At 35.8% G+C, this 26,445-nt stretch overlaps 1 protein-coding gene across 15 annotated transcripts in view; it reads left to right on the plus strand.

Moving 5' to 3' along the window:
• Positions 1 to 26,445, plus strand: part of Stxbp5l (syntaxin binding protein 5L) — a 231,324-nt gene that overhangs the window by 14,693 nt on the left and 190,186 nt on the right. For 13 of the 15 annotated variants that reach the window (XR_005976222.1, XM_041672858.1, XM_041672860.1 and 10 more), the window contains exon 3: positions 25,797 to 25,894. Coding sequence is in view for 12 of the 15 variants with exons in the window: in XM_041672858.1 (XP_041528792.1) it covers positions 25,797 to 25,894 (98 nt within the window). In the remaining 3 variants the exon portion in view is untranslated. Of the gene's footprint in view, positions 1 to 25,796; positions 25,927 to 26,445 lie in introns of those variants that run through there. The other 2 variants (XM_041672871.1, XM_041672872.1) reach the window with 1 other exon arrangement.

Here is a 26,445-nt window from a genome sequence, read left to right on the forward strand (position 1 = left end):
GTGTGTGTGATTTCTTGTGTTTTTAATAATAGTTATTCTGACTGGGGTGAGCAGAAACCTTGGTGTATTGATTTGCATTTTCCCAATAGCCAAAGATAGTGAGTATTTTTCATATTATCGTTGGTCATTTTTAGTTTTTTGACAAGAGTCTGCTCAGTTCAATTGCCCATTCGTTGATTGGATTGCCTTTTTTGGGGGTACTGTGTTAAACTCACTACCTCATAATGCTAGGTAAGCACTCTGCTATGCATCAACATCCCCAGCCGTGTTTGTTCCTTTGGCATTTTTTGAATTCTTTATGCATTCTGGCTATTAATCTTCTGTCAAAAGAATGTCTGGCAAGGATTTTTCTCTCTGCTTTGGAGGTTGTCTTTGTTTCCTTTGCTGTGTAAGACTTTTCAAAGTTGATAGAATCCTATTTGTTGCTTCAGGCTCTTATTTCCAGAGCTAATGGAGTCTTAGTCAGTGAGTTGCTTGCCATTGCAGTACCTTAAAGTGGTTTCCTACGTGTTTCCCTCTAGTATTTAAAAGTTTCAGGCTTTATGTTAAAAGTTTTGCTTTTTTCTTTTATCCATTCAAGTTTTTTTTTGTTATAGGAAAGAGATAATGATCTTTTTACTAGGAATTGACTAATTTACTAGATTTACTAGACACTTTAATTGGGCCTTCTTGTTCTTCATTATCATCTTTTTTTTTTAAAGAATGGATTTGAGAGGCAAGCACCCTTGTGCAAGCCATTTATATAATTTTGCAATTAACAATTTGTGCCATATGTAAATATATACTTTTATAATTTTTATACAACTTCCTCTTTTAGAATGGATCACATTATCGCTGCTGCCCTTTATTTGTATTGACTTTTATTGAGCTCTACATTTTTCTCTGCTCCCCTCTCTGCCTCTTTCTTCCCGTTCAACTCTCCCCCAAGGTCCCCATACTCCCAATTTACTCAGGAGATCTTGTCTTTTTCTACTTCCTGTGTAGATTAGATCTATGTATGTCTCTTTTAATGTCCTCATTGTTGTCTAACTTCTCTGGAATTGTGATTTGTGGGTTGGTTTTCTTTGCTTTATGTTTAAAAACCACTTATGAGTGAGTACATGTGATAATTGTCTTTCTGTATCTGGGTTTCCTCACTCAAAACAATGTTTTCTTGCTCTGTCCATTTTCCTGAAAAATTCAAAATGTCAATAATTTTTTTCTGCTGTGTAGTACTCTATTGTGTAAATGTACCACATTTTCCTTATCCATTCTTTGGTTGAGGGGCATTTACGTTGTTTCAACGTTCTGGTTATGACAAACATAGCTGCTATGAACATAGTTGAACAGACACTTTTGTAGTATGATTGAGCATCTTTTGGATATATACCCAAAAGTGGTATTACTGGGTCTTGAGGAAGGTTATTTCCTAATTTTCTGATGAATCACCACACTGACATCCAAAGGGGCTGTACCAGCTTGCATTCCCACCAGCAATGTAGAAGTGTTCCCTTTCTCCACAACCTCTTCAGCATAAGTTGTCATCAGTGTTTTTTATTTTGGCCATTCTTACAGGTGTAAGATGGAATCTCAGAATTGTTTTGATTTGCATTTCTCTGATGACTAAGGATGTTAAACATTTCCTTAAGTATCTTTCAGCCATTTTAGATTCCTCCATTGAGAGTTCTATGTTTAGGTCTGTAATACTCCATTTTTTTTATTGGATTATTTGTTCTTTTGATGACCAATTTCTTGAGTTCTTTGTATATTTTGGAGATCAGACCTCTGTCTGATGTGGGGTTAGTGAAGATCTTTTCCCATCGTGTAGGCTGTCGTTTTGTCTTGTTGACCATGTCCTTTGCTTTACAGAAACTTCAGTTTCAGGAGGTCCCATTTATTAATTGTTTCTCTCAGTGTCTGTACTGCTGGGGTTATATTTAGGAAGTGGTCTCCTGTGCCAATGTGTTCAAGTGTACTTCCCACTTTCTCTTCTATGAGGTTCAGTGTGGCTGGCTTTATATTGAGGTCTTTGATCTATTTGGACTTGAGTTTTGTGCATGTTGATAGATATGGGTCTATTTTCATTCTTCTACATGTTGATATCTAGTTGTGAAAGTACCATTTGTTATTCTTTCTTTTTTCTGTTTGATATTTTTTGTCAAAAATCAGGTGTTCAAAGGAATGTGGATTAATAGCCAGGTCTTTGATTCGGTTCCATTGGTCCTCCTGTCTGTTCTTATTGCCAATACCAGGCTGTTTTCAGTACTGTAGCTCTGTAGTAGAGTTTGAAGTCAGGGGTTGTGATGCCTCCAGAAGTTGTACAGGATTGTTTTGGCTATCCTGTTTTTTTTTTTTTTTTTTTTGCTTTTCCACATGAGTACTGTTTTTTTGAGGTCTGTGAAGAATTTGCTGGAATCTTGATGGGCATTGCATTGAATCTGTAGATTGTTTTCAGTAAGATTATCATTTTTACTATGTTAATTCTGCCTACCCAAGAGCATGGGAGATCTTTCCACTTTTTGGTGTCTTTTTCATTTTCTTTCTTCAAAGATTTAAAGTTCTTGTCATACAAGCCTTTCACTTGTTTGGTTAGAGTTACTTTGAGATATTATATGCTATGTGTGGCTATTGTGAAGGGTGTTATTTCTCTGATTTCTTTCCCAGCCCTTTCATCATCTGTGTTTAGGAGGGCTACTGATTTTTTTGAGTTAATCTTGTAAACTGCTACATTACTGAAAGTGTTTATGAGTTGTAGAAGTTCCTTGGTAGAATTTGTGGTGTCACTTATGTAAATTATTCTATCATCGACAAACGGAGAGTTTGACTTCTTCTTTTCTGATTTGTATCCCCTTGATCTCCTTTTGGTGTCTTATTGCTCTAGCTAGGACCTCAAGAACTATATTGAATAGATATGGAGAGAATAGACATCCTTGTCTTGTTCCTAATTTCAGTGGCTGCTCCTCTTTTTAACACCTGATAATTTATTTGAACTCTTTCTCTTCATCCTTTGGTCACCTTAATTTTCATGTATATTTATTCTCTTGCCTAAAGGTCCTTTTATTCTCAAATGATAGAATCTGAAAATGTTCAAAATTTTTCTTCTGCTATGACTTCCCTTTTCTGGGTGAGTCTAATATTTTTATTGATATCATTAACAGAAAAAAAATAGCTCTTTGAGTCAATTTCTGTTTTATATACTAACTTCTTTCTGTAAGGACTGAAAACTTTAAACTTCACCATTATATAATCAAGGAATTATCCTTAATGCCTTTTTATCTCCAAAATTAATGCAGTAATTTCTGCCATTATGCAAATCAGGATCATACATTTGTTATAATTTTATTTTGTTTTAACATTTTTTCACACTAATGTTTATTTTATTCCAAGAAAAAAACTATAGATTTAAAAATATTATAGCAAAAGGTAAATATCAAGGAATAGCTGCTAAGAACTAAATATTTGAGAGTTGTTCCCTAAAGATAACGTAAGGAATAGCAAGAGGGGGGTGTTTGAGATATACTTTATACAGGATACCCTTCACAGATTTTAATACTCAATTCAATGTATTTTACAGTTCTTCATATCTGTTTGGTCATCAGGCAACATAAAATAAAGGGTTTCTTAAGTAGTCTTAAATTTCTCATCTTTTTTTTTTTTTTTTTTTTGGTTTTCCGAGACAGGGTTTCTCTGTGGTTTTGGAGCCTGTCCTGGAACTAGCTCTTGTAGACCAGGCTGGTCTCGAACTCACAAAGATCCGCCTGCCTCTGCCTCCCAAGTGCTGGGATTAAAGGTGTGTGCCACCACCGCCCGGCATTTCTCATCCTTTTATATTCAGTTTTCCACCTCCACCCCTCTCCAGAAACAACTGAATTGACTTTTCACTATAGTTTAACTTTGCTCTAATTGAACTTGACGGAAACCATCACATAACTGAGAGGTTGAGCACAGGAAGGAAAGTACTATGTGATCTCAATCATAAGAAGAACATAAGACAGTTGATCTCATAGAAGTTGAGAGTAGAATGGTGATTCCCAGAGGCTGGGAGAGGAGAAATTGAGTGGTGGGAAGAGGTTGATCAATGTGTGCACCTTTTATATAGGAGGAAGCTTCTCTAGTGCACTGTGGCATAGTAGGTTGTGTATATATGTTTTGTGAATGACATTTGCTGGAGAAGCACAATGTACTCAGGTCTACTCACCTGAGAATGGAACAGACCAAAGTAATGATTTACCAAAGTCTAACTAAAAAGCCCACCCCACTAAGGACGATGCTTGGAGAAAGCTACATCCCTGGAGCTCTTTGCACAAAACTTGCAGGCAGCTCTGCAAGTCAAATAAATCTCCTTTGTGAATGGATTGGTCAGAGTCTCTTTTTTTCTGCAGTTGTTTATTACTTGTATAAAACTGGGGAGGCTTTTAGAGAATCTTGTAAGTTTCTGTTCTCTCAGATCTGTGCCATTTTCTTTACTTCCAAAGTTCTATGACCTTTCCTCTCCCTCAAGGGGAGCATGTTTCAATTTGGAGGAAGCGCCTATACAAAACTGATAATAAATATAATGTACCTTTGAAAAGTCTGGAAGAAAGGATTTTGAATCTTTACCACAAAGGTTAAATGGGGAAATAAATATAGTAGACAGATTTAAATAGATATTATACAATATATACCTATATTGAATCTTAACCCACTAATGGATTTTTGCACACTTTTTTTCTCTTTAGAACTATAGAAATCAAGTCCAAACACATAAAGATAAGATGGTTATGTATTAATTATTTTGCCATTCTATGTTCTTGAGAGTGGATAATTTTTGTTGTCAACTTGACAGGACTCAGAATCACCTAGTAGGCACAACTAGGAGCTGTCTGTGAAGGTGCTTCCAAAGAAGTCTAAGCAAGGAGGGAAGACCACTGAGTGTGGGTGGCACCATGCTCTGGGCTGGCACCCTAGACTGAATTAAAGGAGAACAAGGAAAAAGTTAGGAGAGCACCAGTATTCATTTCTTTGTCTTCCTGTGCGGTATTTCATCACAGCAATGGGAAAAGTGACTACTACAATGAATTAGAGATGGAGCTCTACCTCCATTTTAATAAATAACTCATGATGTTTGATCCAATATACCAAATCTTTCCCAAACCTGTAATAAGATCCCTTTGTTATGTCAGTCGTGGATTTATTATCTTCCTTTCTTGTGCTAGAGATTGAACTCAAGCCCTCATGCATGCTAGACAAGTTCTCTGCCGCTCACCCACATCTTTAGCCCTTGAATGCTAATTTGTGTTCAACAAATGCTTTTGCATATCCCTTTACTTTTAATAAGCTCTTCAACAAAGCCATATTTTTAATGCCATCTTTATATTCAGCAACGTTATTCTGGAATATTTATAATGTTTATAGTCCTTAAAAAGCTGTGACATACTTTTCAAAATTCTTTTGAGATTATAGAATTAAGACTTTTTCTCCTTTTAAATTTAAATGGGATAGATGCACTCCTCAGCAATAAGCAAAAGCAGGCAAGCAAGCAATGCTACTTTTGTATTTTCAAATTTAACATACCTTGGTAAAATTTCTGCCCCATAGATATCATGTATTCTTGTCCAGAGTAGAATTTATTGGATTTTACAGAAGAACAATTTTAACTGAAAAAAGTTAAGTAAAAATTTAGTTTTAAATTATTATCTAGAATTCTTTTTGATCATGGCCAGTAGTTTAGGAAAATGACATTTGAAATGCCCTTTGAGGTATTTGAAGGGAATCGAGAAGAGGGAGAGAAGCTAAAAGTTACATTGCTTGTCTTTGCTATAAAAAGCTAGACCAGTAAAAATTTTCTTTTTCTGCTTTCCATCTTAACTTTTAGAGTAAGTTAGAAACTTATGCTAATGTATTAGTCAGGGTTCTCTACAGGAACAGAACTAACAGAGAATGTATATTAAAAAGGGATTATTAGATTGACTCATATATATTACATGACTGTTCTAGTAGGCTGCTTGTTTGTTCCCAGCTGCCTAGTCCCAAAATAACCACACAGAAACTGTATTGATTAAAACACTGCTTGGCCCATTAGCTCTGGCTTCTTATTGGCCAACTCTTACATCTTAATGTAACTAATTTCTATTAATCTGCATATCACCACGAGGTTGTGGCCTACCAGCAAAGCTTCAGTACATCTATTTCTGGTGGCAGATCCATGGTGTCCCTCTGACTCCGCCCTTCTCCTCCCATGCTATAGGCCAAGCCAGTTCTTTATTCATTAACCAATAAAAGCAACACATAGACAATATGACCTCCCAAACTACATGAGCTTGGTAGTGCTGGAGAGGCTAAGAACCTAGTAGTTGCATGGTCCACATGACTGGATATTTCTGTCTCAATTTGGTATTGAAAGCCTGGAGAATTCTGGGTGAGCTTCTGATCTTGAAAGGCTGAGGAAGCAGGGTTCTGGTGACAGGAAAGAATAGCAACAGAACCGCAATGGGATAGAGGCAATCAACAGCAAGGAGTAAAGGCTGAAGGAAGCGATACTGCTTTTTCCTCAGACCTCTTGATATATGAGTGGCCACTGGAAGGCACTGCCTCTTTTCAGGGAGATATTTTCCTTTTAGTTAACCCTCCCCAGAGGTATGCCCCTTAGTTAATTTCACACCCAATCAAGATGACAATCAGGATAAACCATTGCACTTTGCAAAGATTATTATTTGATCTTCATATTTGATTTTGAAAGAAAACCTGAATAGTTAGTTATCTTTTTTGTCTCCTTAACAAATGGTGTAATGCTGGTCTAGGATTTGGCAATTCTTTATTGGTATAGAATTCTATAATGGTATATTTGGTGAAAGAGCTCCATTGTTAGCTCCATTTATATAACCTAAACCTAAGAAGCTATAGACAAACCAGTTAGATATCTAAGTACTTTGGGTGAGGGACCATGAAATGGAAAGCTAAGTTTTAGGGAAATTTATAGGATTTTGAGCTCTCTATGCAAATTTTTACCTTTGCTTATTTAGAGTGGTTCTTTGTAATTTCTGGACACAACAACAAAGTGGGTGCTTGCAAACAGATAAGGAGATCTGAGAGAGAAGATTTAAAATATGGCATGATATATATATGAGCACTCTGGGCATACAATAGTTTACTAAGTATAGTATCTAGTGAGTTTGGGTTTTTGTTTTCTTGTTAAACCTACAGTTCTGTCCTAATCTGGACAGTGGTATAGGTATCTATGTGTACCATTGTGCATGTGCCCATGCACGTACAGGCTAGTAGTAGACACTAGTATCTTCCACCATTGCTGTCTTTCTTATTTTTAAAGGGCTCTGAGCTAGGATTTCACTGACTGACTAGGCTGGCCAGAAACCCTTGGGATCCTCTGTCACTGCCTCCCAGCACTGGTGTTCTAGATATGTGTTGCCATGTCTAGCTTGGCTCTTTGAGTATATTCTGGGGCTCTAAATCTATGTCTTATGTTTGCATAGCATACCCTTTAATCTCTGTGGTCTCTTCCTTGACCTCCTTCAATTTTGTTTTTGATTCCTCTAAAAGATAGTACTAATAAAATTGGTAACATATTTCCTATTCCAGAGGACTGTTGAGATAGACAAAGAAATTGAAAAGCAAAAAAAAAAAATCCTATATACCTATTTAGACATCAAGGTTTGTATGGGTAAGTCTGGGAAGATGTCTTGGTCAGTAAAGAGCTTGCATCACAAGCATGAGCACTTCAGTTCACACTCCTGGCACCCAAGTGAAAAGCTAGATGTATTTCCTGGCATCTGTAACACCAGTATTATGCATCTAGGGTGGAGACAAGAGGATCCCTGGAGCTTATTGGTCAGGCAGTAATTTGTCAGCAAGTCCCAGGTTCAGCCTCAGGAAGTAAGGCGGAGAAGTGATTGAGGAAGCCACCCAATGTCCACACACATAATTTTACACACATGAATACAAATACATGCACATACCACATACACATAAAGAGAAAAATGATTTGGTATATTTTAATATGCATAAAAGGGGAGGGAATAGTATTTAAATAAGCTACACATATCTGTCATTTCTTTTAGTATTTATATTTGTTACTTTTATTTCATCTATTGCTTTCTCCTTTTTTCAAATATTTAACTTTTTATAATGGGGATATATTGAGTTGAATAAGTTACATTTTGAAATAGCTTCACGTTTTTAGAATGGTAGGAAAAATAAGAAAAATTCGATATGCATTTAGTCTTTTGATAACGGTCCTGTTCTATCCCAGCAAATGTGATCTGCTCTGTTCCTGGTCCTAAATTGTTATAACAAAAATAAAGGATTATTTTTTTACTAGGTTTTCCATTTTTTGAATTTATGTGAAACAGAACCCTATGAACTGTAGGCTCATGTGCTTTATCTTGTCTTTGGAGAGACAGATAAAGTAGAATATAATCTGTTTTCGTCAGTATTTAACAGTTCTAACTGATGCCTTTCTGCCATTTACATGAAATGTAGTTATCTTGACAGTGCATATCTGTTCTTTGTCTCTCATGACAAGACTACAATAAACAGAACTTTATTTCTTACAAAACTTATTTTAATGAAAATGTGCATCATGTAATAAAAAGCCAGTTTTTTATACCTGTTATAGAAATGAATGATCACAGTTGTGGGAATGTATATGAAGGTACAAACATGCACACTAACATCCATATATACATACATCTTGCTGACTAGACTAGCTCATTAGCCCGCTGGGAGCTGATAATGGAGAATTAGGAAATGCTGAACAGGAAGATATTTCATTTACCAGGTGAAGCAAAGGCCAATAAGTAGCATGTTTAGCACAATTCTTTTAGATTTATTTTATTTTCAAGGGTGCCTACATGTATGTCTGTATACCACGTACATGCAGTGCCTAATGGGGCCAGTATAGGGCTTTGGATGCCCTGGAACTACAGTTACAGACAGTTGTGAATCATCGTGTGGGTTCTGGGAATTGAACCTGGATCTTTTGGAAGAGCAGCCAATGCTCTTAATTGTTGAGCCATCTCTCCAGCCTGTTAGCATGTGTTTAAACAGTAAAAGCAGGCAATGCTAATGACATTTATTGAAGACTTCCAGTCATTTACTGTGCTAAGTATTTTAGAAGAATAATTCTCTTTTGATTGTCAATCACAATCCTATGAACAACTGTTTTTATTTTTATGAGTCAGATAAGGAAACAGAAGCTTAAAGAGACTTGCCTTAAGACACATAACCATAAGGATAAAATTTCATTTAACTTGAGAATTTAAACTCTCTATCAGGTCAAATTTGCCAGTAGTGTGATTTATTTCAATTATGATTTGTAGTTTTGAATCAATTTCTGCTCATTTATCTGAAAATTTCCAGTTATATAAATAACTGGTTCTTATAGATTATCTGAGTCTTTTCAGACAGATCTTCCTAGTTACATCGGTTGACCTGTGTGTAGAGCAGGCAAGAAGATCCGTGCACAGAATCCTGCTGCTGTTAGATCCACTCCTTTCTTGGGGCTTCTTTTTCTACAGCTCTCTGCTGCTACTACCCACGGGATCTTGAAATATCACTGTTGGGATTTGTGCTCTCCTGCCTGAAAAATACTGCACTCATGGCTTTTGCTTCAGTAGAGGAGAAAAATTTTCAGTTTCTAGCTTTCTATTTATTTCTATATTGGTCTCCCTACCTTGTTGTTTATAAATAGATGAATATACTGCCATTCATTAAGGTAGCCCAATTGTGACAATAAGGCAATGTCCAAGATGTTTTCCTTTTTAAATATTTGTTATGGTTTTTTTATTATAAAATAAGAAATCTGTAGTTCTTTGGACATTGGATTTGAGCAGTGTACTAAAATAAGGGTATTTCAGTATGTAATGTGAGAATACTCTTGCATTTCTCTAGAAATTCTGTCTTTTCCTGTCTTGGCATATTAGTGTCTGGAACACGCAGAGTCAGAAGAAAGATCTCAGACGTTCCTCCTAAGGCATTCATCTGCTTAGTTTTTATCCCATGGTCTGAGGTCTGAGCAGGCTTCTGTTGATAGGAACCTATATCCAGGTACAGTCATTTCTCTCTCTCTCTCTCTCTCTCTCTCACACACACTCACACACACACACACACACACACACGTTCATAGTTTTTTCTGCCCATATTTGAAAATTTGAACTGTCTTCATATATTCCACAGAAATCGATAAACTAATGCTTTAGGGTTATAAATTTTTTATTCCTTGAAAACTTCTTTTAATGAGTTTTGACAAATTTATCCCTCCCCTCAGATGTGCCTCCAACTTTCCTGCCCATCTGTGGATGTTTGAATGAGAGTAGCCTACATAGATTCATATGTGTGAATGGTTGGTAATGAGTTGGTGGAACTGTTTGGGAAAGATTGGAGGAAGTGTGTCACTGGGGATGGACTTTGAAGTTTCAAAAGCCCACACCTGGCCCAGTGTCTGTCTCTCTGTTTACCTGCTGCTGTGGATTAGGGTGTAAAGCTCTCAGCTACTGTTTCAGGGTCTTATCTGCCCACTTTTCACTATAATAGTTATGGAAGCCCCTAATTAAATGCCTTTTTAAAAAAATAGGAGTTGCAGTAGAACAATAACTAAAATATAAGTTAACTTTGTGTTTTCTCCCCTGCCCCCCCCCCCACATGGAGTTGGGAAGGAAGACATGAAGTACCATTCCTAGCTGAGGAGCTATTGTCAATTTAAAACTGCTGGGAGAGAGCCGGGCAGTAGTGGTGCATGCCTTTAATCCCAGCATTGGGGAGGCAGAGGCAGGCGGATCTCTGTGAGTTCGAGGCCAGCCTGGTCTACAAGAGCTAGTTCCAGGACAGGAACCAAAAAGCTACGGAGAAACGCTGTCTCGAAAATCAAAAAAAAAAAAAAAAAAAAAAAAAAAAACTGCTGGGAGAGGAAGAGTTAGTTGTTTTAATACTCCAAAGTTTTGAGTAGCAATGCTTTAAAAGCTATATGAGTAATGTGAATCAGATTTTCTCCCTAATCAAATCTGATTGACTTTATTCCAGTATGCCCTTGAGAAGAAAGAGTTTTTCTTTAAAAAAAAAAAGGGGGGGGGAGTTGTTTTCAGACCCAAAAAGACAAATATAAGAGTACTCACTCATAAGTGACTTTTAGATACAAAACAAAGAAAAATCAGCCTACAATTCACAACCCCAGAGAACCCAGACAACAAGGAGGACCATAAAAGAGACATGCATGGATCTTACCTACATGCGAAGTAGAAAAAGACAAGGTCTCCTGAGTAAATTGGGAGCATGGGGACTATAAGAAAGAGTAGAAAGACAGGGGGAAGGAAGGGAGGGAAATGGAGAAAATATATAACTCAATAAAAACAATCAAAATAAAATAAAAAGGGGTGTTTTGCTTGTCTGGAATGACTTTTTATGTAAATTCTCTCTTAAAGATTAGAAATACTAGTCTAGAAGTATTAGTCCAGACCTATTTGTTTAAAATTGAAGTATGAGGTACAGGGATTTCTTAAACTCATTTACTCTCTTTAGTGAAATGTTTGATTTTTATTTTGTCATTTCTTCAATTTAGTGAGTGATCTTGACCCTAACTCAAGTGCAATAATATACTGCTTTTGGAAGGCCTTTCTGTCTCAATCTTAAATCCATATGGGGTAATCCAGGTCACTCTTTCATCTTAAGATACAATTAGACAGCCTTGAAGCTATCAGTCAAGTTGTGTTGTGTTTCTGTAGTTTACGGACCTTGAACAATTAATCAACATCTCTAAGCCTCAATTTTTTTCATAAAAACACCATCTATGACATCATGCAATAAAAATCAGTGGAAATTAAAAGAGATATTCCATGTGAAGTGTTGATAGAGGAAACATGAAGATGTTAAGAAATATGTTCAAGTTACTTAGTCAGTGGCAGATCTGGACCCTGAGCTTGTACTCCTGATTTCTAGCACAATTTTCTTTTATGTTATCTGCCTCTATGATGTTGTTTCACAACATGTTCATTTAAAAATGTTTTTCTATTTACTACAGGGCTAAAATGTATTTTATGATGGTTACTTTCTATTTTTATTGTTGAACAATGAGAAAGATCTTCAAAATTGGAGGCATTTGATATATATACATATATATATATGATCCAGTATGTGTACTTCTTTCAAGCATGATACAGGATTAAGTGGTAGGCAAATAAGTGTACAAGCTTTGCTGGACTTTTTTTGGACTGCCAGCCCCCAAATAATGAAACAGATAATTATTATTAATTAAGAAATCTTGGCCGTTAGCTTAGGCTTGTTAATAACTAGCTCTTATAATTTAAATTAACCTGTTTCTATTAATCTATGTTCTGCCACATGGCTTTTTAACCCCTCTTCCATACTCCTCAGTGTCTTGCTGCTGTCTCATTGTGCCCAAATTCATACCCTCAGTTCCTCTCTCTGCCCAGAAGTCCTGCTTAACCTATCCTGCCTAGTTATTGGCTATTCAGCTTTTTATTAAACCAATCACGATGCTACATCTTCATACAGTGTACAAATATCCTGCAACAATTAAGCTATAGAATGCTGTTGTTAAATGAACTAAAGAGGGAGACATTAGTGTCGCCAGGAATAAAATAAAAGTTTCTGACAAGGGGAGTTTAATTGGAAGTGTGATAGTGGGAACAGAGAGTGGGCTTGATCTCTAGTAAAGAAACTGTGGGTTTTGAAGGAGTTTAGAAATGTATGACCATAAGGTTGCACAAGACATTGGTATTAATTGGCGGTGATTTGTCAAGGTGTGGATGAAGGAAGAATAATGTATCCATCCTGTATTATATATTGAAACAAGAATATTGGAGACACCTAAACTGCTAATAGGTCTCAGGGCAGAGATTAAATATTTAAGACAGATGACAAAATTATCTAAAATTGGAAAAGAAGAAACAACTTAATAATAATAGAAACATTTTATATAGAGCTTTCCAGTTGCAATAGAGATTTTTTTTTGATTTTTTTTAATCTTTCAGTTCTGTTCCCTTTTATTGAGTAATAAATCAGATAGAATTGACTATCCTTTAGGGGTTTATCTCTGGACTGTTTGTTACAAATGTGACTGTATTTAAATCACTTCTAGAATACAATAATGTGATATGAGAGAAAGTATGAGATATACATACGTTTTAAAGAAAGTGCCTTTTTAAAAATCACATTTATTTATGCCTGAGGAGGGCATCATGCACCATGGAGTTGGTTATTTTGTTCCACCATTCAGGTCCCGGGCGTTGTAATCAGGTTGTCAAGCTTGGCAGCATATTTACCTGCTGAGCCCTCTCACTGGCTGGAGTAAGTTAAGTTTGAATTTAATTCCTTCCCATTTTGAAAAAGTACTTCTCTGTTAAGTTTAAGTAGTATAAATTCATACTTACATAATGTGTTCAATCTACAAGGCATGTTTACAAACACACTTCCCTTATGAATCTTAGATGTTTTTGAAAATTAGCAGTTGTAAACTTTAGATAAGCTACTACATATGTTAGACTGTTACGACAAAATTCAATTGTGTTTTGAATACCCCTGGGGCTTTTATACCTCAAAAACAGAATTTCTGACCTTGAGTAGTTTGTAATTAAGTAATAGAGATTAATCTAAGTTCATAGTAGGCCTAATAAAACATTGGGCTATATAACATCTAATATTTATATATTTTTTCAGTTTTGTGTCAAAAATCTGAGTTCTCATTATTTTCTATCACTCTAGCAGCTACATATGGCGACAATCGCAAATGTACTTGGTGAGAAAGAGTGATGATGGAAGTTAATGAGAATTTTTATGTTCCTTCATTAGTATGGAAAATTGAAACATTACCCCCAAATACAGAGATAATTATATATTGATTTAAAAATTATTCTAAGGATTTTATTTCACAGTAAAAAATTGTTATAACCATTAATGTTTTTAAAATATAATTTTTAAAGAAAATACTGCTTATATGTAGAAGATATTGAACTTAAAAAATTCTAGATATTTAGTCATAGCCCAAAGCTTAGTGAAGGACAGAAAATGAAAGGCATAATCCCTGCTCATAAAGGAGCTTGGAATTGATCTGGGGAAAAAAAGTACTGCAGTCATTCTTCGGTCATGTTGAGTAAAAGCTAAACTACTGTTGCTTTAGAATCTTGGCACATATTTCTTAGAGCAGTGAAGCTGTAACCTGGGATTTGAGAGAGAGGAGTGGGTGAATTAGCTATATATAAAACAATACTAATGATGTGAACCTCATTTTTTTTGTATGTATAAATAGCTTTCCCACTAATATATTTTAGAAGATACACTTTGAAAAGAGATACTTTTGCGGCTTCAGTCACAGAGCAAACATGAAAGTTCTTAGGCATGTAAACAAATTTTTTCTTGAATACTAAATTCTGATGGGATTTTGTTGTCAGAGCTACAACAGAAACTGATGACATCAGCTCTGGTCTCCTAATAGAATTCTAACAGTTGTAACTCCTGCAGTTTTACATAAACATTAAAGTTCATTAATTTATTCTGCTATTAGTGGTGATTATATAAATCAGTTAAATTTCAAGGTAGTAATACAATTTTCTCTTATCAGGTACTTTACATAATGGAAAATACATTACTGAAAAACACTGAATACAACCTTTGTTTCGGGGACTTTAAAAAATTCAATATATTTCAGAATTACACTAAATATATAAATGATGATATTATAAATTTATTAGTCATTATTGCTATTATAGGCAAGTTATTGATTTTTATTTACTTTGTATCTAAACGCTCTCTTTCTTTCTGCATGGGTTGGAGACTTTCTTCATTTAAAAGTTAGTCATTCTGCAAATGGTTATTGATGATATTCCAGACATACAACTTAAGTGATTGTATCATTTTTTCCTACTTTTCCTTTATTGAAAATAGTTTTTATACAAAATATTCCAATTATTTTCCCTTCCCACAACTCCTCTGAGGTCCTTCCTAACTAATACTAGCAATTATTAACTAAGCTTTTAAAATGTATTCTTTATCAACTTCTTACATGTATATAATGAATTTTAATTCCTTTTACCCCTATTACCCCATTTCACTTCCTTCCCACACCCAGCATACTCCATAACCTGTTGTACAGTATTATCCTCTGAACTAGATTGCCACCATCTTTAGGAGCTTCAGTGAACTTGCTCACAAAAGGTCATCACATCTGGGCCTTTTGACTACTGTTTACTTTGCCTCATTGAAAGGTGGGAGGATCATGGGACCATAACCTGAGCATCTAGCTATCCCTTCTAATCCATCTTATACAATTCTGCCCTAATTGCACTGGGTCTTGCAGAAATGAGGGGAAGGGGTTCTATTTATGCAGCCACGGAGGAGCTGTCATTTATGCTGGGTCCACACCTTTCAGTGTAGCATTAAAGTCACCTATGCTCCTGCCTGTAACCCCTTTCCCATTGCTCTCTGTTAGTAAGCTTTATAAACTCATTAGTTCTCCTAGGTAAACTAATGTGGAGCTCTACCTTGGTTTGTTGGGACCTTAGGAGGAGGGGTGGATGTTTGTTTACAAGTCTTCCAGGGAAGGAATTTTAGCAACACACCCTCTGCACTTTGAAAACAATTCATTAAGGAGGAGGTTTCAGTTCCAGCTTGATTTCTCCACTTCCTGTGACCAAAGTGTGTGCTGTCAGCAGTAGGATATTACTATCACTTTCTGGTTGGCAGCTGGGAACAATTTTATGATCCATATTGTTTCAGTTGTCTTTACAAGATAATAAGCTGACCAACAGCTCATAGGGCGGTATCATACATCTGGTACTAGGATTTTTAGTTTATAAACTAAAAATAGTTTATAATAATAATATAATATATATATAATATTATATAAAAATTATATATTATAATATAATAGTTTAATAAACTATGGCTTCTGAGAGGAAAGAGTACCTCCATTCCAATATTAATTTTTTTTATTTTATTAAACTTATAAAATTGTAGGTTTCTTTCTTTGCTTTTTTTTTTTTTTTTGGATTTTTGAGACAGGGTTTCTCCGTAACTTTTTGGTTCCTGTCCTGGCACTAGCTCTTGTAGACCAGGCTAGCCTCAAACTCACAGAGATCCGCCTGCCTCTGCTTCCTGAGTGCTGGGATTAAAGGCGTGTGCCACCACTGTCCGGCTCAAAATTGGAGGTTTCTATATGGCCTTTTTATAATCCTTACTCTTTGCTATCTGTCACTCCAAACTCTCCTCTGTCCTACCTTTCCATTCCTCTCCACACTTATACCTCTCATCCCATTATTTTCCTTTATTTATAACACAGTCTGTCACTATCCTCCTTAGGCCTTTCCCTTGCCCCAGTGGCTGTTTTATATTTTTTTTTCTGGCTTCTACAGATAACTCTTAAGTTAAGCAGAAACCTAAAGGTTTGACATATGATATCCACATATGGTAGAGAAAATATAGCATTTGTTTTTCTGGGTTTGTGTTACCTTACTCAGTATAATATTTTGCCAAGAGAATCCATTTACCTGCAAGTTTTATAATTTCGTTTCTCTTTGTAGCTGGATAGTATTCCATTGTGTATATATACCACATTTTCACATTAATTGACTCCAATTCCTAGTTATTATAAATAAGGCTATAATGAACATAGATGACCAAGAACGTCTATAGTTTGATATGAGTCTTTGGAAGCCTTGTTTAGGAGTAGTGTATTTGAGTCATTTGGCAGTTCTATATCTAGTTTCTGAGGAACCTTCACACTTAAGTTCTACAGTGGCTGCACTAGTTTATACTCCCATCAGCAGTGAATAGGGAATGATTTCCCCACATTCTCACCAGTATTTGTTGTCATTTTTTTTCTCTTGATTTTAGATGTTCTGACTTCAGTAAGATGAAGCCTCAAAATAGTTTTATTTTGTATTTCCTTGATAGCCGAGGATGGTGAATACTTTAAAAATATTTTTCAGTATTTCTTCATTTGAGAGCTCCCTGTTCAGTTTGCTAGCCTATTCTCAAAACTGTTTTTCTTGGTGTTTTTGAGTTCTAGACGTTCGTCCTCTGTCTGGTGCATAGCTGGCAAAGATCCCCATTCTGTAGGCTGTCCCTTCACTTGATCCAGTTTCCTCTGTGGTGTAGCAGCTTTCGAATTTAATGAGGCTCCACTTGCGGACTGCTGAACCTATTTCCGGTGGGATCCAGGTCCCGTGCAGAAAGTCCTTACCTGAGCCTATATTTTTACTCCTTCTCTGAAAATGTCAGCGTCTTTGATTTGACACTAATGTTCTCTATCTGTTTGGAATTTGCTTTTGTGCATGGTAAAAGATAAGAATTAGTTACTCTTCCACATGTGGACATCCAATTTTCTAGCATTTGTTAGAGATGCTTTCTTTCCACCAATGTGCATTTTTGACATCTTTGCTAAAAATCAGGTGCCTTTAGGTGTGTAGACTTATCTGGATCCTCAATTGTATGTCATTGATCTATGTATCTGTTTTTATGCCAGTACCATCATGCTATGCTTATTACTGTGACTCTGTAGTAAAACAGGTATGGTGATTACTCCAGCAGTGTTTTTTATAATTCAGGAGTTTTTAAAAGCTATCCTGGGTCTTTGTGCTTCCATGTGAACTTTAATATTGGTGGGACAACCAGACTAGGAGAATTTTGGAAAGAGGAAAGGCAGAGAGTCAATAACCACCCAGACACTGAGGAAGCAAGATGAGAGTGCTGCACTGAGAAAAGGTACCAAACCATGTGGCTAAACATAGATAAGAATTATGGATTAATTTAAGTTGTAAGAGCTAGTTAATAATAAGCTTGAGCTAATAGGCTGAACAGTTTATAATTGATATAAGCCCCTGTGTGTTTCTTTGGGTCTGAACAACTGCAAGACCAGGTGGGACAGAAACTTCTGTCAACACTTTAAGATTGTTTTTCCAGTTTCTGTGAAGAATTGCATTAGAAGTTTGATGGGGATTGCATTGTATCTGTAGATTGCTTTTGGGAGGATGGCCATTTCACAATAGTAATCCCGCAAACTCATTACTAAATAATTTCTAAAAGATCCATTTATTTAAGGGTGTGTATGGTGTGTGCTTGTGTGGTATGGGAGTGTTCATGTATCAGGAGGATTACACCATTCCTTATTCTCTTGAGATAGTCCTTCACTGAATCTGTATTTGCAGCTAGAAAGCCTAGCAAATCCGTCTTTCTACAATTGTCTCCCACAGTGCTGAGTTAATAAGTGCCTGTGTGTCTACATGGGGCTTTTAAATATGGGTGCTAGAGATGAAAACTCAGATCTTCGTGCTTGTGCAGGAAGTGTTCTCACCCACTGAGCCATCTCCCTAGTTCCCTAGAAAGTGTTGGAAGTCTCTTTTATTTCTTATTTTCTTATGTGAATCTTTTCAAATTCTTGAGTTGCTGAAATAGTTTAAACCTATAAAACAAAGCTAAAGAATAATGATAGGTCTTTTCCTGGTTTTAATAGGAATTATTATAGCGTTTGCTATTTATTATGTGCATTGCTATTTTTGTTAATATTTGCCATCTTTGGGTAGTTTTCTTTTAATTGTATTTTGTATGGTGTTGTATTAATCACTAAAGTTCATCAGATGGCTTTCTAGAAACCATTAACAACATGTTTCTATTCTTCAATTTGTTGATGTAATACTGTCAATATACATCCTGACATTGAATTATTCTTGTGTTAATTTAGATGAAATTAGGTAGTTCATTGCATATAGTACTGAGTTTTGCATTTTTTAAATTGTATCATGTACTTTAGTCATATTTATCACCATCTTATACCTTTCCTTTATTTTCCCTTCTCCAACTTACTTCTGGGAATCTCCTCCCTTTTTCTAATCTCCTTTCTGCTTTCATATCGTGTGTGTGTGTATATGTGTGTGTAAGTGATATAAAGAATTATAGAAACTAAAAATCATAGAAAAAATGGTATTTGACTTTTTATATTTGAGTTAATTCACTTAATATGATTATCTCCAGTTGCATCAATCATTCCCCTCCAAAGGATATAATTTCATTCCTTATGGCTGAATAAAACTCCATTGTATATATATGTCATATTTTCTGTATTCATTCACCTATTAGTAGCTACTTAGACCAAGTCTATGACTTGGCTACTGTGAGTAGAGCTGTAATAGACATGTATATTCAGGTATCTCTGTGGCATAGAGTCCTTCGGGTCCTTTAGAAGTGATATAGCTGGGTCATATGACAGATCTATTTTTAGTCTTTATTTTTTATTTTTTTGAGGACACTCCATATGGATTTCCACAGTGTTTGTACCAATTTACCTCCCCATCAGCAGTGTATAAGGATTTTCATTCCCTGGCATCCTCTCTAACTACTATTGTTCCTTGTTTACTCAGTGATAGCCATTTAAATTGACGTTCATTTCCTGATGGCTAAGGATGTTGAATATATTCCCATATGTTTTCTGGCTTTTGGGGGCTTTAACAATTGAAAACTATCTGTTTATGTTATCCCCTATTTATTAATTCGCTTTTTATTGCTTTGTTTTTATGAGTTCTTTATATATCCTAGATATTAATCCTCTGACAGATGTATAGATAGCAAGATTTTTCTCCTGTTTGGAAGGTTATATTCAATTAACTGTTTATTTTACCGTGAAGACACTTTTTAACTTCATGTAAACTCATTTCAGTTCTTGGTAGTATTTCCTGAGCAATTAGAGACTCTTCTACTTATCAACTTCACCTATCAACTTGACTATCTAAGGAGTTTCAATAAGGGCATTGTCTCCATCGTATTGACTTGTGGGTTGTCTGTAGGTCATTTTCTTGATTACTAATTGATGTAGTATGGTTCAGACCACTATGAGAGGCAGAGAGTCCTGAACTGTATAAGAAAGCTAGCTGAGCAGAAGCAAGTGAGCACAGCGGGAGCTAGCCTCTAAGTACTTTTCCTCCATGGTTCCAGCATCTGCTCCTGCTTGAGTTTCTACTCTGCCCTGATTCCCCTCAATGATGGGTTGGGGTTGGAAGTGGAAGGAAGCTAAACAAACTGTTTCCTCCAAGATGCTTTGTGTTTATCACATTAACAGAAGGCAGACTGGAACAGAGTACATTCTAGAAAGATTTCACCTCTGTTTATATCTGAGGTGTTTCCCACTAATAGTTTTAGAATTCTAAGATTGACTTAATTTTTATTTAAATGTATATGTCTGTGTGGGGGCTTGTATACATGTATGCAGGTATCTATAGAGGCCTGAAGAGGGTGTTGAAGCCCCTGGAGCTGGAGTTACAGTAGGTTTGAGTCCTTTAAAATAGGTGCTGGGAACCAAACTCAGGTCTTGTTTGACAGCAAGTGCTCTTAACTGCGGAGCCATTTCTCTGGGTCCCCAGAATTTCAAGGCTTACATTATTATTTTTTAAAAATATTTTCTTTGAGTTTTTGAGACAGGGTTTCTCTGTGTATCATCCTCCCAGCCTTTGCCCTAAAGCTGTCTGTATGTGACAACGAAGTGAGTTCTTATAGGCAATGAACAGATGGTTCTGCTTTAAAATCCAATCTCCTAGTCTGTCTTTTGATTAAGAGATTGAAAGCATTAACATATGCAGTTACAATTTAAAGGCGAGCATTTGGTCCCTCTGTTCTATTGTTTGTACTGTTTGTTCCTTTCACATTTCTCTATCCCATAAACTGTATTCTTTCCTGAGGCTTCATGGATCTTCTATATTTTCTCTATCGTATATAGGATTTCTCTGAAGGTCTTCTGTAGCTCTGGCGTAATGGTCATAAATTCCTTTAGTTTGTGTCTATAGTTAAACATTTTATTTCTCCTTCCATTAAGAAGGACAGCTTTGCTATGTAGTGTAACCTGGCTTGGCAGTTGTTTGATCATTCCATGCCCTCCTAGCTTTTAGACTTTCTATTGAGAAACCTGCTCTAATTCTGACAGGTTTGCTGATATGTGAGTTGGTGTTTTTCTCTTGCAGCTTTCGATTTACTTTGTTGTGTTAGTGTTTTAACTGTAATATGACATGGGAGGTTAATTTCTGGTTCTGTCCGACAGTCTAAATGCATCCTCTAGCCTGGTGGCCGACTCTTTCCCTATGTTAGGAAAAATTTTCTGCTATACTATCCCTTTAGCATAATATTTTTCTTCATCTATGTGCATAACTCATAAGCTTGGCTTTTAAAATGATGTTCCATAAATCTCATATGCCCCACTTATATTTTTAAAAATTGTCAGAATATTCTAATTCATCTACTTGGTTATGATAGTCTTTTCTCCACTTGATTCATTGTATAGGTGAGACTTTCCACTGAGTTTATCATTTGACTTAATTGAACTTTCCATTTACAGTTTTCAATATTTCTCTCTCCTTGAATTCTAATTTTTTATATCAACTTCCTTTTTTCATTATGTTGTTGGCTTGAGTTCTCTTTTAATCCATTCAGGAGTTTGCTAATGTTCCTCTTCTTCTGAATTTTTGATTTTGTTTTGGAGACAGTATCTCACTTGTAGTTCTGGATAACATGGAACTCACTATGTAGACCAGACTGGCTTTGAACTCATGAAGAAGCTGCCTGCCTCAGTGTCCCAAGTGCTGTTATTAAAGACATGTACCACCTTGACTAGCCTATTTATGCCTTCTCTCTTTTTTTAAAGACAGATTTAATATTATTCTTTTTAAAGTTCTATGTTTTGATTTTTAATTATTTTATACATGTTGAATATCTTATGTGTATAAGCATTTTGCCTGCATGTGTATATGTGTATCATGTACATGCCTGGTGCCATGGAAGCCAGAAGAGGGCATTGGATCCCCTAGGACTAGAGTTACAGACAGTTTTGAGCTGCCATGTAATTGCTGGGAATTGAACCCAGGATATCTGGAAGAGCAACCAGTACTCTTAACCAATGAGCCATCTCTCCAGCCTTGTTTTTTTTTGAATTTTCAAATTCACTCTCATTAAAGGAAATTACTATGGAATTAGTAACTTTTTGAGGTGCTGCAGTGTTTTGATTTTTCATGTTTCTGCTTTTGTTTGTTTATGTTAGGATTGTGTACCTGTGTTCAGATGGCCAGTTAGATTTTGTTTTCATTGCTCACATTCTTTAGTGGAAGTGTTTGCAATGTTCAAGTCGCAGTAGGTTGTGATAATCCTTTCCCCACTGTATCTTAGTAGTATCTTAGTAGTAGGCCATATCTTCAGTGCACACTCTAACTCCGGCATTACTCCAAGAGCAGAATTCTACCTGAATAAATAATACAATCAAAGAATAGGCCCATTATGATAATACACCAATAATTAATTAAAACCCAACTGTCTTACCAGTTTCAAAATTTTAATAATTTAGTAAATATAGGAATATAGTATTGTGTGTATAAAAATACTAGTTAGAATGTCTATAGAAAGGTACAGAGTAAGACTAGCAATTAGTTTTAGAATGAGAAAGGGAAAAATGGAGGTGGTAAAAGCAAATAGAAGTGGGGACAGTAGAGACAAAGGGAGGAGTATAGGTGGAATGAAAAGAGAAAGGTAAACAAATGCAATCAGGCAATCTAAAACCATCAACAGGTTTGGGAAGGCTGATGAAGGGACCCTGGTCCCTGGCTCTAGGGCAGCCTGTGTTGTTTAGGGAGAGCCTATCAAAAGGCAAAAGGAAAAGGGGAAAACTAACATTGAACATGAAATAAGAGACAGAAAGAAAGCAAAAAGCTGGGCTTGACTGTACAGTCTGAATGTGATTTCTCACCTAGGTGCTGTTCTAGTCTAGTTTTAGACATTCTTTTTAAGGATTACAGATGCCAGGCATCCTCCTGGGTAGTCTTTGTTTGCTGGTCAGACTGTGATGCTGGTCATACCTCAGGACTGTTTTTTATGTTGGCTTGAGAATGCTGGTCATGCCTTTGGGGGTGCTTCTCAAGATCAAGGATATCTTCAAAAGTGGACTCTGTGTTCTACTCCGAAGGTAAACTAGTAGCTGGATATGGTGGTGCCTGCCTTTAATCCCAGAATTTGAGCAGAGGCAGACAGATTTCTGTGAGTTCAAGACATGCTTGGCCTACCTAGCAAGCTATGTAGTTAGACCCTGTCAAAAAAACAATCATAAAACTAAGATGACTTAGGTCACAATTCTAGTTCATTGAATAGGGTGTAGTTCTTATCTAAAGCTTTTCCCCTCTGCAGTTCAAGTTTTGGATTTTAAACTCACAATACTTGTTCTATGTACTAGGAACATGGTTCAGGGAGAGTTACCAAGCTGTCCACTAAACCAGACTCTTTAGAAAATGGTTTGGATGTTTCCCCCATCTTGGACAAAGAGGAGAGGGTTTTCTTGGTATCTCATCCCTCTGCTAAGTGCAGTTGACACAGTCAGCCTTTGTCTCCTCTCCCTTTAAGATGTCTGTGTTCAGAGCACACTGCAGATTTATCAGGCTCCCTAGCTTTTGCTGCCATCTGCAGTTGCTCTGGCTCTCTGAGCAGGCTTCTCTCTCCAGGACAGGTTCTGGACTTTTCTCCTCTATTGCCTCGCAAGTTTATAATTCCTCTTTGTTTCTGAAACTAGAGATTTCCTGCCATCCTCAGCCTCTTATTGAAACTGTTTTCCAACTATTCGCAGTTTACCCTCCACAGATTCTAGCCAACTGCGGCTGGGTGATGTTCACCATCTTCTACTCTCAAAGCTTTTGTTTAAATCCAACAGAGACAAACTAAAATTTCTTTTTCTTTTCTATACAAAAGAAATATAGTGCCAATGATCTTTTGGCTTTATAGAGAAAATCCATTTTATTTTTACTTTTTCCAACAATAATGTATCTATTTAAATATTATAAGGAGATCATGCAATTAATCTGAAGAACCAGTCAGCATCACAAACTAATAAGCTCACAGAGGTTGTAGTGACATCAAGTACAGCATGCTTGTAAGATTCCTTTTGAGAAATACCATTTGTAAAGAGACTTACATGATAAAAATTATGTTCATTTCTCTGTATCATACATATAATTATTTTGTGAATAGATAGAAGTTCTTACAGTTTGAAGCTCAGACCTGTAGGGATCAAAATTTAAGGAAAGAAAATGGTTAAGTAAGTTAATTTTGATGTCAAATATGTATAAAGATATAGGAAGTATATGCATGTAGTCTATATACTCAGATATACTTAAAGATGATGCAATTATATATGACATCATACTTCTATTTCTGCAATAAACTATTTGAAATACATTTCTTCTTTTAAAAATATTTATTTATTTGTTATGTATACAATATTCTGTCTGTGTGTATGTCTGCAGCCAGAAGAGGACACCAGACCTCATTCCAATGGTTGTGAGCCACCATGTGGTTGCCGGGAATTGAATTCAGGACCTTTGGAAGAGCAGGCAATGCTCTTAACCACTGATCCATCTCTCCAGCTCCCTGAAATACATTTCATTATTGTCTTTATTAATGGATTAGATTACTAATATCTTATTTAGCATTTTGTACTTATGTTCATTAATATTTTCCCTTACAATGCTTAAGATAACATTAATTATATAAGTTGTACAATGTAATGAGTTTTCTTTGGTATTATTACCATAGTAAGAGTAGTATTTTATCTCTCAGAGTCTTTTGTCTCCAGCCCATTCTTCTTCTGCTCATGAGCCCAGGATGGCTAGTTGGTTTGTTTTTGTCACTACAGGTTGTTTGCCTGCCATTTGATTGTCTGACTTTACCTCACTAAAAATATGTACCTTATATTTATCACTAAAATGAAATTTGGACAATTGAGGGAAGAATTTGACATTGAATTAATAGCAAGCAGATAAAAACTAAGCAAGTTAAGAAAACAATTTCAGTCCCAGGGAGTAAATGATTTGTGTGGCAGAGTAAGAGAGTAGCAATAGCACAATGCAAGTAATTATGCTTTATTGGGGAGATAGGCATTTAGTAAGAACATGTGCCTGTGTAATGGGGGGTGAAGAAAAGAAAATGGTTTTCCTAAAAGTTAGTAGCAGCATAAAAACTGTTAAGATACATCAAGTAAAAGAACCAAATCAAGTATCAGAAAAGAATAAAAATAATTAAATCTGGAAAGGAAGTTATTAAAGGGCAATAGGGCGAATGAATTTTAATCATCACGAATTATTTGATTTGTTAAACTGTAGGACAGTGATAGAAAATAAAATTAGGTGGGAGAGAAACAAGTAGGACACAAAATTGCAATGCATTAGTCACAATACTTTTATAATCATTCATATTCCCGAATCTATTAGCAATACCTTTTTACTGTTACATGGTATTTCATTTCATGGTTGTATCACATTTTAAAATTCTTCTATTGATAGGCATCTGGGATATTTCTGATTTTCTACTATTATGATTAAAGCTGCTAGTATCATAATTAAAAAATTATTTTGTGGACATATGCCTTAAATTTTCTGAGGTGCATATGCAGTGGAATTGCTAGGGCCTGGTACAGGTATAAATGGTATATGTTTAGTTTGTTTACAAATTATAAGATAGTCTTTTTTCTTTTCAAGACAAAGTTTCTCTGTGTAACCCTGTCTTGGAACTCACTCTGTAGAGAGGCTGGACCAAAACTCACAGATACCCACGTGTCTCTGCCTCTAAAATCTTGGGATTAAAAGTGTGCCACCACTGCCTGACTGTATGATCATTCTCTAAAGTGATTACAAAATAATTTATTTTGTCCAGTCACCAACAATGTTTCAGAGGTTATTCCGTGCCCATTTTGCCCATTTTTCATCTAAAAGCTAATTATAGTCATCCTTGTGGTCATGTAATAGTGTCTTGCTTTGATTTTAATCTTTCCTTCCCTGACAGCTATTTCTACTCCTCTCTTTCAGACAGTTCGGCATGGTTTTCCTTATCAGCCCACAGCACTGGCCTTTGATCCAGTCCAGAAAATCTTGGCTATTGGAACGAGAACAGGTGCTATACGAATGTATCCTTAATTTTTGTTAATTATTCATTCAAGTAAGTAAAGCATTTATAACCAAAAAGTGTATTGTTTCCTTAACAATTAATAACCATTGCTCAAATCACTACTGTCAAATTTCTTAGTATAGTTTTTGCCTTTGAGATCACTGTTGATGTTCCTTCTTTAGCTTCTGTTATTGCTCACTTGTGTTGTTTCCTTTTTCTGATCAGTCTAGTTAGAAGTTTGTCAGTTATACACATTTTTTTATTATTTACCTTTATTCTATCAAAGTTTCTTTTTTTTATATAATAATTTTTAAACATTTGACTTTTCATGTACCGGAAAAGAGCGATCAATTTACATATAACATGTTACATGCTAACTCAGAATAACTATAAAAAACGAGTCTGTTTTCATTAAGGGATGAAGAACCTGAGATTTTCTTTTTTTTTTTTTTAATTGCGAAAAGAAGAAAAAAAAACATAAACAAAAAACAAGTTTCCACCTCCTCCCAGCCTCCCATTTCCCTTCCCCTCCTCCCACCCTTCTCCCCCTCCTCCCACCCTTCTCCCCCT

Source organism: Microtus oregoni, unplaced genomic scaffold (assembly GCF_018167655.1).
Source record: "Microtus oregoni isolate MIOR12 unplaced genomic scaffold, Mior012 000023F_ref0000262, whole genome shotgun sequence".
NCBI classification, from domain to species: Eukaryota; Metazoa; Chordata; class Mammalia; order Rodentia; family Cricetidae; genus Microtus; species Microtus oregoni.